Below are 18,390 nucleotides of genomic sequence, written 5' to 3'. Positions count from 1 at the left end.
AATTATCAGACGAAGAAAATTAAGTTTTAATATTAAAGTCGGAACATTCTATCTGTACAAAAAACATAATTTTCCATTTTCCCTGAATCTATTTAAATATCGCAATCATGGTTATACGAGGATTACATGTTACACCTATTACATTAATATCAAATTATATCCATTTTTGAGTAACTCTTTAAAATAGTTTCAGCAAATTGTAAACATCTTTGTACGAATATAGTTAAAAATTAGAAATTCAAGAAACTCAGTTTCAACATTTTTATTTAAATTTTTGGTTAACTGTTTATTAAGATTATGAATTAAAGTTCTGTAAATATTTATATCTATTTAAAAATGATGTTTTCTATCATTAAATTTATAATGTTCGCAATAATTTAAAATAATAGTTTAATATGGTCTTAAAATGAACAGTCTTGCATTCTGTTTCCTCATTCAGAAATTTTATTTTTGATAACCTTACTTTTATTTTATACTTATCATTTAAATATTAATAATTAACTAATTAAAGTTCAGTTTTTACCTTTGATTTGTAAGCATGAGAATTTCCTTCATAACATTATTTACTTTCCAAAAAAAATTTGTTAAATTTGCTAAACGAATTTTAAGAGATTAAATCAAACATTTACTAGGACGATTGTGATTATAAATATTTTTAAATTATTATTGTTCATGCATAAATTCATATTTAAGCATCATAAACTACACTCAACTTATTTTTTATAAAAGAAATACTAAGCTCAAACTTCAGTGATATCAGATACCAGATTTTTAAGTTTTATAAATTAACAAGTACAGTGGTGCTGAAATCCTGAAGTGCACTTTAAAAATATTTTTTATTTGCATTTATTCTGGGAACAAACACAATTTTTTTACATTAAATATCATTTATGTCTTTGTTAAATATCTAAAATTAAAATACTCCACAGCAACAATTTTGTCCAACACAATATAAGTTTGAAATCCTTTATTGGAAATGCTAAATTATTTAAACTTATATTGCATTCAGTTGCTTCATTTCTAGAGAAAAAAAAATTTAATTTTAAATTAAGTTTATTAAATGTATTGAAATTTCAAAGAAAAACAGAACCAATAATTGATTACAGGAAAATATTAGTCATATTTCATCTATATGAGTTACTGATGAAAACTAACTTTTATTTAATCTACAACTTATACATTAATTGTTTCTTAACTCTTTTTAAATTTACGAACTTTTTTGTTAATTGTCTCTAATCAGTATTTGTCAATTTTCTAATAAATCTTCAATTTATTTTTTTAATTGTCTTTTTAAAATAAAAGAAACAAAATCATTGTATTTAGTACAAAAACATTAATGATCCGTTTGCTAATTACTGTTTATTTAAATAGGCAATTTTAAAACAATTGTTTTACCAATATAAGAAAACTTTTCAATTTCGTTACACTTCATATTTCTCATAAGACACATATAAATATAAACAGATACAAAACAAACAAAAAGTTTTAAATCATTGAGTTTATATATTGAATAAAAATTCCGTTTTAATTTTTGAAAATCTCCTGAAAGCATTGTTTATAGCCATACATATTGTTAGAAATTATATTATTGCATTTATGAATTGTTAATTTTTATTTAATTTATACATTTTAAAATATTGTTTTTGTTATTATTCTCTCTAATTTTATAAACAATTTTAGTTTTCTCACAATTTATAAATTGTATTAACAAGCACGTATACTTAAGAATTCTATAGTAATCAAAACAAAAATATTTTTCACATGCTCATTATTCGAGTGACATATCAAATGTGATAAAGATAATTTATGAAAAATTTTAATATACGAACCAAAATTTTATAATAAATTTTTATGAAGTTCGAAGAGTATTTGTTGTGATAAAATGAAATTATTGAAATAAAAAGAAAGTTTCTAGAGAAATTCTTCATGTTAGCCAAATAAATGTTATTTATTCTATGTACTTATTAATTTTCAAGACGTAGTCTTGCGTTATTCCGTTGATCTGTGATTCTAAAATATAATTTACTGTTAAAAGGTGAAGAATTAAAAGAAATGATTGCGTTAATTATACTGTTAAATAGTGTTTAATAAATAAACAAAAATGTAGCTGGATAGAAAAAGTGTAGAGATTGTTTCAGTAATATATCCGAAGTTCTTCATTGTATTTGATAGCCATAATGTAGAATACTTTACCAGTAAGAGAATTCTTTCCATTTTTTAAATCTTGAATTGAACTGTAAATTATGGTACGTAATATTATTTAAATGAAATAAAAATAAAATACCACAATTATGTATAATTTTAATTCAATTATGTAGTACGATAAAATAGTTTTAATTTGTTATAATTAAGAAAAAAATTTCACCTTATGTTAAAAAAATTTAAGTAACCTACGTTGTGGCTCTGAATTTTTTTCGGCTCCCGAAACTTAAATAACCAAACCTCTTTCGGCGGAGCTCCGACTTAATTATCAATAAAAATAAAGTTTATTAAGACAATAGTAAACATTATAGCATATTGAAGGCTATTTTTAAGATATTTGATTTGAGGAATGAAGATTTTTCATCGTTTCATTATAAATAATCTTCAATTAGGTTTTATGTCCGACTGTTAAATTTGCAGTTCTTGTGCCATACCTAGTCTAGTTATGAATTCGTTTTTTGTGTATATACATAAACTGAAAATGATTATAATAAGCACAATTATGGTTAGCTATGAGACGAAAGCTTACAAAAAACGCCATAAGCGTTGAAAATGATTATTAAGAAAACAAATTTCCTTATTATAGAGTTTAATTATTTTATTTCGCCCGAAGGAAATGGTTTTAAATTTTTAACGAGCATAGTAAACACTGATTCAATAATAATGAATAATAATGCCTGTAAATATAAATGCTTGTTCTTTTAATAATTTATTGTATATATTTCTATTAGAAATAATATATTTCTTTCAATAAATTTTCATTTCCATTTCATTGGCACTACACTTGAAATAATTTCATAAAAACAACCGAAAGATTAAATAAATTATAAATTATAGGTTATATCTAAATATAATAAGAGGTATCAATGCTGGCTATAAGAAGTACTAACTCTTAGAAACCTTGTAACTCTCCCATGAAACCTTAGGGTTCCGCGGAACACCATTTGGGAACTGCTGCATTAGAGAAAGTAAATTGAATTACTTAATAATTTTAAATTTTTAGTTATGTCCCTAGTATGATAGAATAACTTTCCCCCATAATATTTACTCGAAAACACAGTCACAATACATATTAATACTGCATATTTAATAACGCATTGAATATCTTACCTAGATTCATTAAATAATATAAATTATATTTTGCAAAAGTGTTAAATTTTACGGAATTTAATTTTGTTAAATCAGCAAGTGTTGCATATACAGGTGGACACTTTTAAATTAGGTTTAATAATTTATTAAGTAAGAAGCTTACCTTTAGAACTTACTAATAATCTTGACTTTTCTTAGATTTTTAGTTCGTCAATTCAATGTCAATAAATAAATATTTTAATGGGAATAAATTAAATTAAAAAGTGCTTGCTAACACCATTTAATTCTTTATATTGTTACGCTTATTTTAATTGGGTTTGTTTTATTGAAACATTATGACGCCTTTTACAATTAATGTACCTATTGTTTCTTGAATAATGATACTTCATTGAATGCATACTCTTTTATTACAAAAGTGTATAAATATACCTATAAATCACGCTGAACGGATAAAGGTGTATAAAAAATGTAAAACAAATCAGTAGTGTAAAATGTGATTTCTATATTTTCATGAGTAATTTTCTTTTTTTTTTAAGCTAAGGAATCTTTTAGTGAATAAGTCTGCTCTGTTTAAAACTTTTTAAAGTAGTGACCAATTATAATCCAATTACTTTTCTGTCCAATTTATTTTTTACTAACTGGAGGGGTAACCGCGGTGCTTCACAGGTTTTGTGTAAAATTGTTTCTTTTTTAAAAAATAATAATAATAAATAATACAATAAGTAAATAATGATGTGCATTAAATTTAAATTCTCAATTTCCTCTTTATATTATATTAAAAATTAAAAGTTGATTTTAAAAATTAAAGTAGAAACAATTGAAGCAACGCGCTTGTCTGGTCCTCTACTATTTTCACGGAAATTGTTATGTTCTTTTCACATTAGATTTTGATTGCTTAAATAATTTTTTATTAAATAGTGCAAGTAAAGGTAGTTTTTGCTACAAAAACAATTTTTAACATACTTTTCGGAAATTTCTATGCTGAATTCCGACTTTCTTTAAACGAAAATAATAATTATCTATATAATACTATTATATAAGACAAATTTTTAGCTTAACTAGTCAATCAGTAGAAAGTTGAGTCATATTTTGGGACAAAACTTCAGTTTTATTTAGGTAATACGGTTAATTTTAACATGACAATAGCACACGCATTTGTACCTAACAGGAAAATAGTTGTATTTAACTACTACAACACTTATTCGAAAAAATAACTTGGTTGAATGATTTACAATTAATGATTAATATTGATACATTTCACTACATATTTTATCTGTTTCATTTATTTGATGAATATTTAACTAATTATATTAAATGCTTAACGCAAACTTTTTGATAATAATAAGCATTTAATAAGTAGAGAACTTTTATCTGAAAACATCACTAGACAAATTTTATCTTCATTGTGAAAAACCTGTATCTGAAATTAATTATTATTTACTTTTACTTATTTTTATCTATAAAAGATAAAAATTATTATCTATAGTTTTCATTTTTTTAAATTTCGAAACCAATTAAATTAGTTACTATTACCAAGCATTTACTATTGTACGCTTTTTTTACATCTTTCAAAACTGCAGTTTACTACAAATTTTAGTAAAATTTTAAGAAAATCAATTTTTAACTTTATAAACGATCTCAGCAATTACTGAAATGCTTTCAAACTTTTCTAAATATAGTATTCAATTGAATTCAAGATTTCAAAAATGGAAATGTGTTCTTCCGTATCTTTAATCCAATTTAATAACATTAAACGTAACTTTTGATGTCATAACTCGAATTTCAACTTACTATTTATTACATTAAACGTAGAATGTTTGAAACTGATTGGAGAGCAGAATATGCTTCTCCCGTTTCTCCTGTATTCTACATTTTCTTTCTCAATACATGGTATTTTAATTTTTAGTGATTTTGACAAGTATCCGAACTATTTGATGGGTGCACTTTGTTAAATAATATTATAGAAAACTGTGTATCAAAGATTTTGTATTTTTACATAATAAACAAATACTTACAACGTTCTGGACAATTTTATTTCTTGCCTTATTCATAAATGTCTTATCTCTTTGTACAACTAAGTATATTTTTTCACTAAAAACAAAGTGTTTTTTTTATATTTATGAAACTTGAATTATTTCTGTTAACTCTACTTTTGCTTGTTTACTTGGAACTTTAAAAATAAAAAATACTAAATAATTGAGTATAATGAACCTTTTATGAATATAACAATATTAATTTTATATTAAAACAGTAGTTATAACTTATTTAAACATTTTTGTGCAAGAATAGTCTTTTAACTTTTATTTTAATCATTTGTTTAATCATCTGAAATGATGCAAAATATATGTTGTATAAAATGACGCTGAAAGGCTTGCATAAAATTACAAAATAATGTATTTTATAAGCCTTTTTCTCACTCATTATGTGCAAGCAATTGTATTGATTTAAAACAGAATTCGTTATAAACTTATATAAACCAATACTAGATTAATTTCAAAATCCACAAATTATTTTTTTCTAAAAAAATATTCATTATAATTCATTCACATTCTAAGTAAATATTCATTATAATTCCTTCACATTCTGAATAAATCTTTATTATAATTTATTTACATTCTAAGTCAATATTCCTAGGAATTCCTAAAAAATTACGAAATTCTAGTAAAATTTATAATAATTCTAAATGGTATAATGTGTAACACTAAATTTATGATTCATGAAATTGAATTTTACTACAAATTATAAACTTATTGTACACTCAATTAAACACACATTAAATTAAATAGTACACTTAATAAATTAAAAATATTTAATGAAATAAATAGCACTTAATAAATTAATTAAGCGATTCCTCTCAAATAATTCTCAAATATTCTTTTTTAATGTTAATATATACGCACACTATTCAATAAATTAGAAAAAAAAAACTCACCAGTAAACCAACCAGTAAAACCCACTGTGTAATCAAAAGTAGCCATATCAGAATTTATAAGTAGGAAACAAAAGAGTCATTTTCTAGACGTAAACGTGTGCTGCTAGAAATTTCAGAAAAATACTTTAACAATTTGTTTAATTGTTATTTTGCTATATACCATTAACAAAACAGTCAAATAACCATAAATAAAATGGTATTCAAACTGTTAAATGTGAGAAAAACCGTTTATTAACTGCTTTCACCTAATACAATTAAACAACTTGAATTTTATCCCATGAATTAGGTCCACCTAATGAAGTCACTTAATTCTTTGAAACAGCCGAGAGGGCTAATATGTTAGTCTCATGACCGTCAGAACACAGGTTCGAGTCCCAGCGTTGGCTCCTCAATGTTTTTTTCCCTTCCCTTCAACACGTGAAGAGTTTCCAGTGTCCTGCACTTCCCAGTTTTTGACCCTGGCATATTAGAATATGATATTCTCATTCCCGCATGGATGGCATTATGCATAAAACTATCTTCAATGTCCAATTAAATTTTTTTCTGCATGGTTTTGAAACTATTATTTTTGTAAATTATTAAAAAGAGACGTATATTTTTGTATTCACGGTTTTTTAACTATACAAGTTGTAAACGGTTTCAAAACAGTTAAAATTAAAAAAAAATTCGTTACCGTAAATTTTACGGTTAATTGGATGGACAGACTGCTGACGGTTACTTTACCATAATTTTAGAATGAAAATTCTAACAATGTTATTTGAACACAGATAGGATTCTAATATGTTTCAGTTGGCAGAAACTTTCAACAAAGGTTTTTTTTTTCAAACTGATTTTAGTACTAACCACATGCAAAGAATTGCAGTTGAAAAGATAGGAATACTTAACGTGTGCCTGTGCCTCACATTTCTGGCCGATATGCCAGAGTTCATTTTCAGTGATATAAAAATCGACAACGAGCATTCATCTAAGAACTAGAAACGGATTATGTGGAGGAATGAAAAACGTTACTCTTTGTTTGATGGCACTGATGGAAAACGTCGAATTTTGCGAGAAAGGGTCTTTTTTGCAATGTTCAAAGGTTTGGTGGGAGTATTATGGTGTGAAGCATGTCTTGCTGAAATCGATAATCTGGTGTTTCCCGAGGATAAATAAAAGCCATGCAATATCTGGGCATTTCGGCAGTGTGAGTGCATCGTGCAATGTTACTTTTTTTCACCGAATTTGACTGAAACTTTAAGGGCGATATTAAAAATATAAATCGTGCTAAAAACTTTCAAAATTGGTTCAATAAACATTCATCTGATTTCCATCACCTGTCCTGGCTTCCGCAAAGCTCATTATCTCATCCCATTAGAAATTCTTGGGACATATTGGACACCTACAGCAATCTCCCCTTCCTTCTAATTTACAAGATTTGATATTTTCTAGACATAAATGTGTAAAAATAGCTCGTAGAATCGATGCCATGGATGATTATCCGAGGAAAGAGATAGGCAATAAAATATTTACATAAGGTTTCTAATTGATCGGCCAGAGTGCGCATTAACCAAAATCAATAATCGTTTCATTTGGAACAAATATGTAATAAATCAAATTAAAAATATATAATGGTTCTAAGCATAAACCAATAATAATTCTATTTAAAGTTTAAAATAATTTATTTGACATTTATAAGTAAGAATCTATAATATCTCTAAATAAATCTATAATAATCTATGATGGTTCTTTTTTAAATAATGAATTATTCTTGGTCTTATCATTGAGAGCTGTAACCGTCCAAAAGTTACAAAACTCATCACTCTTAAAATACTTTTATATTACCTTTATCGTTTAAAATTTAAATATTGTCATTATTAGAAACTAGCTTTATCTTAAATAAGCAATTCTATTTCACTTTAAATTGAAAAAAAACAGCAACGGAGTTAAGGCAAACAATCTCCGACTACAGAATGACTGTAGCATTTATTTGATTACTTTTTCTTCACTCATAACTTTTAAATTATAATTGTTTCGTAAAAATTCTAAATTATACAACAACAAAAAATGTTCAAATGTCAAATCAGCAATGTTTATTATTAAACTTACTCTTTAGTTTAAAATGAAACATTTAACTGCCTTAGAGGTCTCATATTATTAGTTAAGTAAATATTTGCGTAAAACATTGCGACTTCTTCATATGATAATTAACAAAATAAATGACTAGCAGTGCTCGAAACTAACTCAACTAATTATGCGATATTTTTAAATGCAAACTATTTTTTTTCTTATCTCAATAAAGAATTTAAGTGCAAGGAATATAAAAAGTGCTTAAATATAATTCAATATTTATTAACATAAAAGTAAAAGTTGTGTCAAGAAATTTTAAATATAATACTTTATTCTGTATCTACGTAAATATGGAACAGAATTACGATTTTTTAATTAATAAAGAAATTGTTTTATAAAATAATTTATCTCTGTAAACTATATATTAAACTGTAATAATTAAGTATGACATATTCTTTAATGAAACGGTCGATTTAATTAATTTTATTTTTAACTTAAGCTAGTTTTTAACATAGTACAAATACTCTGTTTTTTTATTATTATTATTATCGTCTAGATGAATCTCTAGGGAAGAGATATTGTTTCAAATTTTTTTAATTATTTGTTTGAAATTACTGCTCAGTTTGATTCAACACGCTATAATAATTTAGTTTTTTTTAAAAAAATATTCAAATGAGGTTGTAAAAAATCTTTCCACCTTGTGAAGTACTAATAATTTAAATATCATTTTTAAATTATTCTTCAAAAGTGAAAAATAATTAACTTAAAAGTATTAGAAAATTGAACTTCTTAAGTGCAATAAAAAGCAAAAGGTTCTTATGAACTCAACTAATATTGAATTTATTTATTGAAAGCAACATATAAAGCAACAAAATGCGACATTTTACATTACATATGTTTTTATGTATATAATAAAAAATATTGCAAATGTCACATTACACGAACAAATATAAATTTATAGCTATCAAATTTTTGTTTTAAAAATAAACAAATTTATTCGTTATAACCATAAGCATATCAATTGTTCATTCATATTAATTCAGTTTCTTAGTCGTTTAAAAACGTTTATAAGTCGTATTTAAGTCGTATTAGTAGCTCATAAGTCATTTATAAGTCGTATTTAGTAGCTCATAAAACTCTAAAAAAGCTCTTTTATTATTAAATGATTTATAAAATGTTATAAAGTTTATTCATAGCTAAATTATTTATTAATAAAGCGTTAATATTCTTAAAATTCATCGGCTTTCATGCAGGTAAAAAGGATTTTCGATTATTCTTCACTAATTTATAAATATCCTAGTGAAACTTTCATATAAGTTACATTATATACATAAGATTTATTTAAGCACATAAGATTCTTCTATTCATAAGATAATAAAATTAATTCGTGTTTAATACTTCATAGAATAAAAAAGTCGTGTGGGTTTACCACCTACGTCTTTAGTCCCTATTTTTTAAGGGGAATGAAATTAAAATAAACTGTTACAATATTTCTTAAAACTCTAAGTACATTATTTTTTTCCCTTTTTCTAAATGGAGGAGAGATGATAAACTTTTATTTAATTTCTTAGCTTTTTTGTAGCTTAGTTAAATTCATAAATTTTTTCATTTGTTGGAAATATTAGGGCGCATATTTTTATATTTCTAACTGCTGAAGGAGACTTATAAGTATAGTCTTCCACACCTACGACGACTACTGAAATTATTAAACTAAAGCTATGCTATAAATATTTCTTACCTATTTTAACGAATTACACTCATTAAAAAATTTTATTGTAATATAGTGATAAATCACAAAAAAGTTTTTAAAAAATGAAAAGGTGGTGGAAAATTTCAGATAATAGAGAGATATTGCAGAGTGTTTTGCATTTTACTTTAAATGTAACTCTAACTTCATTCTTAACCCTTCAGCAATACTGAGATTTTTTGGATGCTTTTTGGAGGCGCTATAAAGCACAAATAGCTTTAGGGGGAACTGTAACATTACATAAAATCTTCCTAATGTGTAATGGCTAGTTTCCCATTTTCAATCACTTGGGATCACATTTTCAAGACGTTTTGGAAAAAGAAAGGGTACTTTCTTTTAACAGAAAGAATTTTTGGGGGCACATTAATTTTATTTAATAAAAGTCAAATTTTTTTCAAATTTTTATGCAATTATTTAGTACAAATGGTTTGTACTAAATAATATGTATAATATTTATAAATGTATGTAAAAATATGTGTAATATTTATAAGCATTAGTCTAGAACTAAAATATACTTCAGAACGCTTAAAAATGTTTTTACAGATAAAATAAATCGCTGAAATTAGAATAAACTTATCCAAATATGCATAAAATATTAAAAAGTTTGTTTCATGCTATATAAAAAATATTTTACACAGACAATTGGGTATTTTGAACTGTATACTTACTTTTTATCTTTCTTACAAAATTTCTTTCATCTCTAGCATTTCTACCATAGTAGTAGATATGTAATTTTTGCGATTAATACAAACTTCATTTCCTCTTGACTTAAACTAACCCCGCATTTGCGTTACTAAAAACCATTCAGGGTATTATAAAGAAATTAAACCATGCAAATATTCTAATTTTTTCCTAAACAACAAAATACCTTAAACCAGAACAACTTTGACAATTTTTTTAGCATAATATATAAGCTCTTTTTTTACTAAATGCAACACTTTTAATAGCAGTTAACTACTAAATGTTAATAAATTCCAAATAAAACACTATGTTAATCACCTAGAACTTACATACACCATGCGCTTGAGTGATAAAAAATATTATATTCCTCTGTAAAAATGTATAGTTACAGATTCTTAAATAATTGAGCATAAATGAATATATGAATAATAGCATAATGCACTTCACAAATATTGTAAATTGTTATTAAACAAAATTGAAATTGTATTGAAATAATATAATGCTTTTTAGTTGTGTCAAATAAAAAATATTACTTTATTTTATTTTATAACTACTATTACCTGCTATCTAAATAACTCTTAATTTATAAATACATTAATTATTTAAACAAATGCAAGCAAAATGCGTTTTATTTACTTTAACATTGTAACAAGAAAGGTTCAGCATTCCACTTAAATAATATGTTAGACAAATAAAGCTTTTGGAACTGGCAAGGAACGAACAATTGTAAATTAAATATTCATGAAGTTTTTATGTTTGTTTGCCTTAAAAAAATAAATACTCTTTTATTTCTACGTAAAACTCTTTCAGTGAGTAAAAATGTACATTCAACTGGATCAATTTTAGCATAAAAATCTCATTTTTATGCTAAAAGTGAGATTTTATTTTAAGTTTTGTTGGTGTTAAATGCAAGCATAGAATTAAATCTAATATGTTTTAAGATATAAATATATTAGTGGACGTAAATGAGTACGAAAGCATCATTTAATGTGATGCAGCATCATAAGTATTTAGCTATTGATTAAAAATAGTTAGCTTCTGTTAGTGCAGTTAATTTGTTTTTAAAGGATCATTTAAAATAAAAACTCAAAAATGACTTTTGAACATTCCATTAATCAAGGAACATGGGAATTAGAAATAAAAAGAGTTTATCCATTTAAACTAAGACTTTATTTATGCATGAAAGGTCTTATTTAAATAACAATAAAATGATAACCTACTATCAGAATTTTTTTTTATTTAGATAATTACGAAATAATTGTATTGTACGATTTAAGTGCTAACAAATATATATTTTAATAACTATAATAATTATTACTTATTTAGATTACGTTTTTGTAATCAAATTATATTACTTATTTATAACCAAGATAGGACTTAAGGGATACTTTTCCCTCAATGAGTTTGCCAGAATTCAAAAGTCATTAATAATTGGCCAGTTCTTAAACTGAATTAGTCTCACAGAATCTCCTTTCCATCGAACTCTCGCCGTGGGAGATATTACTCTCAATATAGAGTAACTGCGGTTTACAATAAGAAACAAAAAAATATATAAAAACTTTAACCCAGGTTCAAATGTTTTCTTGATTAGGGAGATTTTCTGGTCTTAATCTACAATAGTTTAATCTTACAAGGCTGTGGAATTGAACTTAATAGCTCTTCAATGCTCGAGAAAAACTAAAACGTAAAAACATGAACATACATAAAAAAATTAATAGTGTTTTTTCTTTACACTAAATTTCGTTAAGCTAAATTACTATATATAATCAGGAGTATACTTTACTTATGGGAGTATACTTCGTATACTAGAAGTATACTATGGAGTTTACTGGTAACTTTTTGTTGATAATGTGTTAAATTTGACATCCGACAACTAAGTGCTATAAAATCAAATATTACATGCAGGGTAAATTTCAAGGAATTATGTTTCGCAAAAAAGTTATGGGCTTCAAAATAATCAATTACAAAAAATGAAAAAAAAACTTGTTTATCGTCTTAAAAAATGCGTCCGTGAGCATTGTTTCGAAGACAAAACCATGAAAATTTTTACAGTGCAAAATTTTAGGAAGGATTCTTTTTGCGAAACTTTTTTCAGCATGTGACAAAAGTAGAAACTCATTAAAAATTTTTAGAAACGCGTCTCAATAAATAATCAAACAAACAGTGGATGTCTCTTGTAAATTTAAAAGTTTCTTGTATATTGCTGTTCTTGTTATATTGAAATGTAAATTTAAAATGAGACAACAGATAATATTTTTCCGTAAATATAAAACTTCAAAAACTATCAGTCTAAAGTTCTTATTGCTTTTCTTTTATATTTTAGAAAAATAATTTTTACCACAGCTTGTTAAATAAATATTTAGAAAAAATTCTGTTTACTAAAGTTCTTAAATACGCTATAAAACATAAGCTGCTTTGATTGCTATTCAAAGAAAATTGTATTCATTTTCTAAACATTTATTTCTAAACAAATAAAAACTACAATTAAGTATATACGTTATAACAAATATAAACTCTTATTAAAGGCAGCTACAAACATCAATACAAGTACAAATATTATTTATCATCAAAAATAAGACAATATGTTTCATATTTAGAAAATAAAATTAATTTATCTAAGAAATGTTTAGATAAAAATATGTTTTAACTTTCGTCTGTTGAATGTTTAGTTTTTATGTGCTATCCAATCTAAACGCCATTTTCTTACTGAAGAGAATAATTGATGATTTTATTATTTCGATGCTGAAAATGCTTTATGATAACAATTTTTACTTATTACAGTTTATTCAGTTTTAGTTGTAGGCTCATAGAAATAAAATAAATACCAAAAATAAATCTAGATAGTATGCACTTGCAAAATGAATGTAACTAAAAAGAGTTGTAATTATCATAAAAAATAAGTATTAACTTTATTTTATCGAATGACCATTTTTTATGTGCTTTTCAACCATCTGTAGAAGTTCATAAGCCATGAATATTAAATGCTTATGATAAAACTTAATTTTGGATAACAAAGTCTAATTTATTTTCATTATAGTCAAATAAAAATAAGATTAATAATAAAAATAATTTATGATACATATAACATGCAAAAGAAAATTAATTAATAAGAGAAGGGTTTGGATAAAAATATGTTTTAATGTTAGTGCACAGTTTACGGTGTTTTTATATACTATTAAGCGTTGAAGTATTAACCATAACTATCACATTTAACATGATTTTCTGTATCAGTTCTTACGTAAAGTCCTATCCTATTTGTATAATATACAAGAAGCTATAGCTGGTGTATAAATCGTGATAATATTTGGTACTGTACTACTGCATTTTTTAAAGCAGTTTTAACTTTTAGTATGCTCTGTCAAAACTATACAACAATGCCAGTGTAAAAATCATGACTATAACATTTTGATGCCGATGTCTAGTTTTTGATAGCAATTTTTAGTTTTAGTCAATTCTTGATATCAGCATTAGACAACAGTCATAGCTAAGGCATAAATCATTAACTCTTAGTACATTCTTCAGTCAAAACTATACAACAATGCCAGTATATAAATCATGACTATAACATTTTGATGCTAATATCTAGCTTTTGATAGCAATTTTTATACCCAGTCAATTCTTGATATCAACATTAGATAGCATGCTGTAGCTAATTTAGAAATCATGTCTTCAAATTTTATAAATCATGATAAGTATATAAATCATGACTATAACAGTTTTATGCAAATATCTAGTTTTTGACAGCAATTTTTATTTCTAGTTGATTCTTGATATCAACACTAGACAACAGCCATAGCGAATGCATAAATAAAGTATTTAATATTTTTAACTCTTAGTACATTCTTCAATCAAAACTATACAATAATACCAGTACATGAATCATGACTATAACATTTTGATACAAATATCTAGTTTTGATAGCAAGTTTTATTTCTAGTCGATTCTTGATATCAACACTAGGTGACAGTCGTAGCGAATGTATAAATAAAGTACTTAATATTTTTAACTCTTAGTACATTCTTCAGCCAACATTTTGATGCTAATATCTAGTTTTTGATAGCAATTTTTATTTCCAGTCAATTCTTGATATCAACACTAGACAACAAGCTGCAGCTAATTTATAAATTATCCTTTTAAAATTTATAAATCATGATAAGTATATAAATCATGACTATACCATTTTTATGCTAATATCTAGTTTTTGACAGCAAGTTTCATTCCTAGTCGATTCTTGATATCAAAACTAGACGACAGTCGTAGCGAATGTATAAATAAAGTATTTAATATTTCTAACTCTTAATACATTCTTCAGTCAACATTTTGATGCTAGTATTTAGTTTTTGATAGCAATTTTTACTTCCAGTCTATTCTTGATATCAACACTAGACAACAAGCTGCAGCTAATTTATAAATCATCCTTTTAAATTTTATAAATCATGATAAATCATGCTAAGTATATAAATCATGACTGTAACATTTTCATGCTAATATCTAGTTTTTGACAGCAAGTTTTATTTCTAGTCGATTCTTGATATCAAAACTAGACGACAACCGTAGCGAATGTATAAATAAAGTATTTAATATTTCTAACTCTTAATACATTCTTCAGTCAACATTTTGATGCTAATATTTAGTTCTTGATAGCAATTTTTATTTCCAGTCTATTCTTGATATCAACACTAGACAACATGTTATAGCTAGTTTATAAATGATGTCTTTACTATTTAATGCTATGTAAAATATTATTTTAGTTAATGCTAATACATATTCTTTGATAAAAACATTTTACTTATTATTACCTTTGTTCTCAATACTATGCAACAATGTAGTCTATAATTTTTTGATCACTTATGGAGTTCCATTCTTGATTTTTCAGGTGAAGACAATCTTCTTGACATGGCTACCGTTTATCCTCCGAATGAGTCGACCGGGAAAGAAAATCACGCGCAAGCACCTCTTTATGAGTTCCAAAATGAAAGAACTCGAACTGAAAGAGCGATCCTCCAGAAGTCTGCTAGCCAATGTCCTAGATATGGACGACGACTTTAGGCAGCAGAACAGCACTTCAGGGGGTGGTTATGTGCATACGGTCAGTGGGGGCCGCAGCGGGGGGCCTGGAGGGGGGTCGGGGGACGAGACTCCCCTCTACCACCCGTGTCTAAGTACGCAGAGGGAACTACAAAACATCCTCAGGGAACTAAGATTCATCACTAGACGAATGCGAGAAGAGGATGAGAATCAAGAAGTCATCTCTGACTGGAAGTTTGCAGGCATGGTCGTTGACAGGATCTGCCTGTTTGGATTTACCCTCTTCACCATCCTGTCCACCTGCGTAACCATCTTCAGGGCCCCACATCTCGTAGCGTGAGGGAGCGATTTTTTCGTGAGAGTGACTACGACTTTAAAAATCAAGGACATGACATTTTACTGCTGCTGCACGCGATCTATTCACTACGATCGGATTTTTTAACAATCACATTTTTTAAATGGAATTATTTTATTGGCTTTAAAACTGATTAATATTAATTTTTTAAACTGACGCATGTAAGTTTTTTACAATCTAGAGGGTGACCAGAAAATAAAGTCAGGTATTTAGGGCTCTTTTGTTACAAAATTATTAGTACAGTACTATAAAGCATTGATTACTAACCAACCAGCCATAACACCAATCAAATCAATTGAAATTCTTTTAATTAAAAATCCCCAAAAAATTGGTTTATGAAAAATGAACGAACATTATGAAAATTCTGAGTACATTAACGGCGGAAACATTGAGTAATTAATTAATTATTTTAAGCTTTTTTCCAATTAAAATAGCTTTTTTAGTACTTTTAACTGTCTAATTTATTTTATCCGCACTTCTACAAAAATTGTTAAAATGAAGTTAAACGTTAGCTATATCTCTCATAGGGTCTCGTACGTTTCGAACTTCAACTTTATATTTATTTAAAAGTTTTCGAATAATAAATCTACAAGTACCTAACATTATTTTGTAAGCATCTTCTAAATTATGATTTAAAAAAAATTACAACAAATATTATGCAAAATTTACAATTAATTTCATATCTCTGCATCGCATGCTAGGATTTGAAAAAATCAAAAACGTAAGAAAAAATATCATTGATTAAAAAAGATTTAAAATAGTCTAACATATTACTTTTAATATGATGAATTTAATTGAAAGATTAAAAAGTTTTAACAATTTTTCACTTATTTAAATTTACTATTAATTATTTACCACGATTCTTTTTAAAATTTTCAGAAAAACAAACTAAAAATAAGTGGAGAAAAATAACTTCTTATAATTTAGTTCCTTTAACTGTATGGTTAGATCTTTATGTTAATCCATGTGACATAATGATAAATTTCCTTGGGTAAATTTTCAAATTTTTGATTTTCTTTAAAAAATGGAAAACAAACAACAAAGTTATTTACATTAAAATATTTACTATTATACCATTCTTTCTTTATGTGCGACTAAATTAAAGGACTATTTTAAATGTAAGAAAATCATGTAAAATGTAATGAAAAAGGATGCAAAGAGCTAAATTAATAACCACTCATTAGAATAAAATAAATTTAAAATAAAGAAAACCTATACACTTTCATTTTGCGACTTAATTAAGGAAAAATATATAATTAATCATTTTAAACAGGATTAGAACAAATTAATAAACAAGATGCATATTAAGCAATTAATAAATAAATAAAAAACAAGTCATAGCTAAAACTTCTCTAAGTATCCTTTCTTATAATCAAAAACAAGTCTTAAAAATATTTTTGTCTTATAGGTAATTACATACTTAGCAATTATTAGTTTTAATTATTGAATAGCTTATTCTTTTATTAATAAAAACAATTACAGAAACTTAAAGCAACTAATAAGAGCAAATAAAAATATTAAGGAAAATCTCTAATCCATAAATTAACGAAGTTAAAATATCTTAACTAATGATTTGATGATTACAAAATCCTAGCAAAAGTGCAGCTTGCATTATTTATTTTTCAATCCAAAAAAAATATTTTTTGATGTTACGGTCCTTAAGAGTAATTACTTTATTTAATACCTCATTGAAAAGGATTTATCTTAATGAATGAAGCTAATTTTTTAAATATTCTTAGAAACTTTTAATTATTTTAGATATGAAAACTCTCAAGTAAATAAATTTAAGAAAATAAAAAAGTAAATACAAAACAATTCAATATTTCCTTTACGATCTTTTCCGGCCTGCGTGTTTACACATCTTCCCGACTTTTAACATATTTGTTGAATTTTGTTAATGAATCCGATCTAAAAAACTATGTGCAGCTAAAAAATAATATATTTCATACTTCAAATACGTTCTTCGTAAATATTTTCTAACATATATTGTTCCACTAACGAAAGACATAAGAAGATAAAAACGACAACATTTTCTTCAAAAGATGTCAGTTTTTTTTTCTCCCTAATTTTATTATTTGCTTTCATATTATTAATCTTAGTTACTTCGAATGCCGAGTTCCCGCTTTCGAAACGAAAGTAATTAATGGACAACAATATTGGATTTTTGTTTTTTAATATCAACTTAAAAACAAAGGAACGGAATTTCAGACTACCTAGCTTACGGATAGAGTCCTTTTCAATTTAAATACACTGCCATGTATAATATGAAATTTCCAAGGCAGAAGAAATTTCGTTCCTTTATCATTTAGC

The 18,390-nt window shown here is 25.6% G+C and overlaps 1 protein-coding gene across 4 annotated transcripts in view; it reads left to right on the top strand.

Moving 5' to 3' along the window:
• The window catches only part of LOC107447394 (neuronal acetylcholine receptor subunit alpha-7-like), a 375,836-nt gene extending 358,545 nt beyond the window's left edge, over nt 1-17,291 (top strand). For all 4 annotated transcript variants that reach the window (XM_071178635.1, XM_071178634.1, XM_043041458.2 and 1 more), the window contains exon 9: nt 15,574-17,291. In XM_071178635.1, coding sequence (XP_071034736.1) covers nt 15,574-16,065 — 492 coding nt within the window. In that variant the 3' untranslated portion in view covers nt 16,066-17,291. The remainder of the gene's footprint in view (nt 1-15,573) is intronic.
• Nucleotides 17,292-18,390: the final 1,099 nt, after the last annotated feature.

Source organism: Parasteatoda tepidariorum, chromosome 3 (assembly GCF_043381705.1).
Source record: "Parasteatoda tepidariorum isolate YZ-2023 chromosome 3, CAS_Ptep_4.0, whole genome shotgun sequence".
NCBI classification, from domain to species: Eukaryota; Metazoa; Arthropoda; class Arachnida; order Araneae; family Theridiidae; genus Parasteatoda; species Parasteatoda tepidariorum.
The sequence above is the reverse complement of the archived record's forward strand: the minus strand, read 5'-3'. Positions and strand labels throughout refer to the sequence as shown.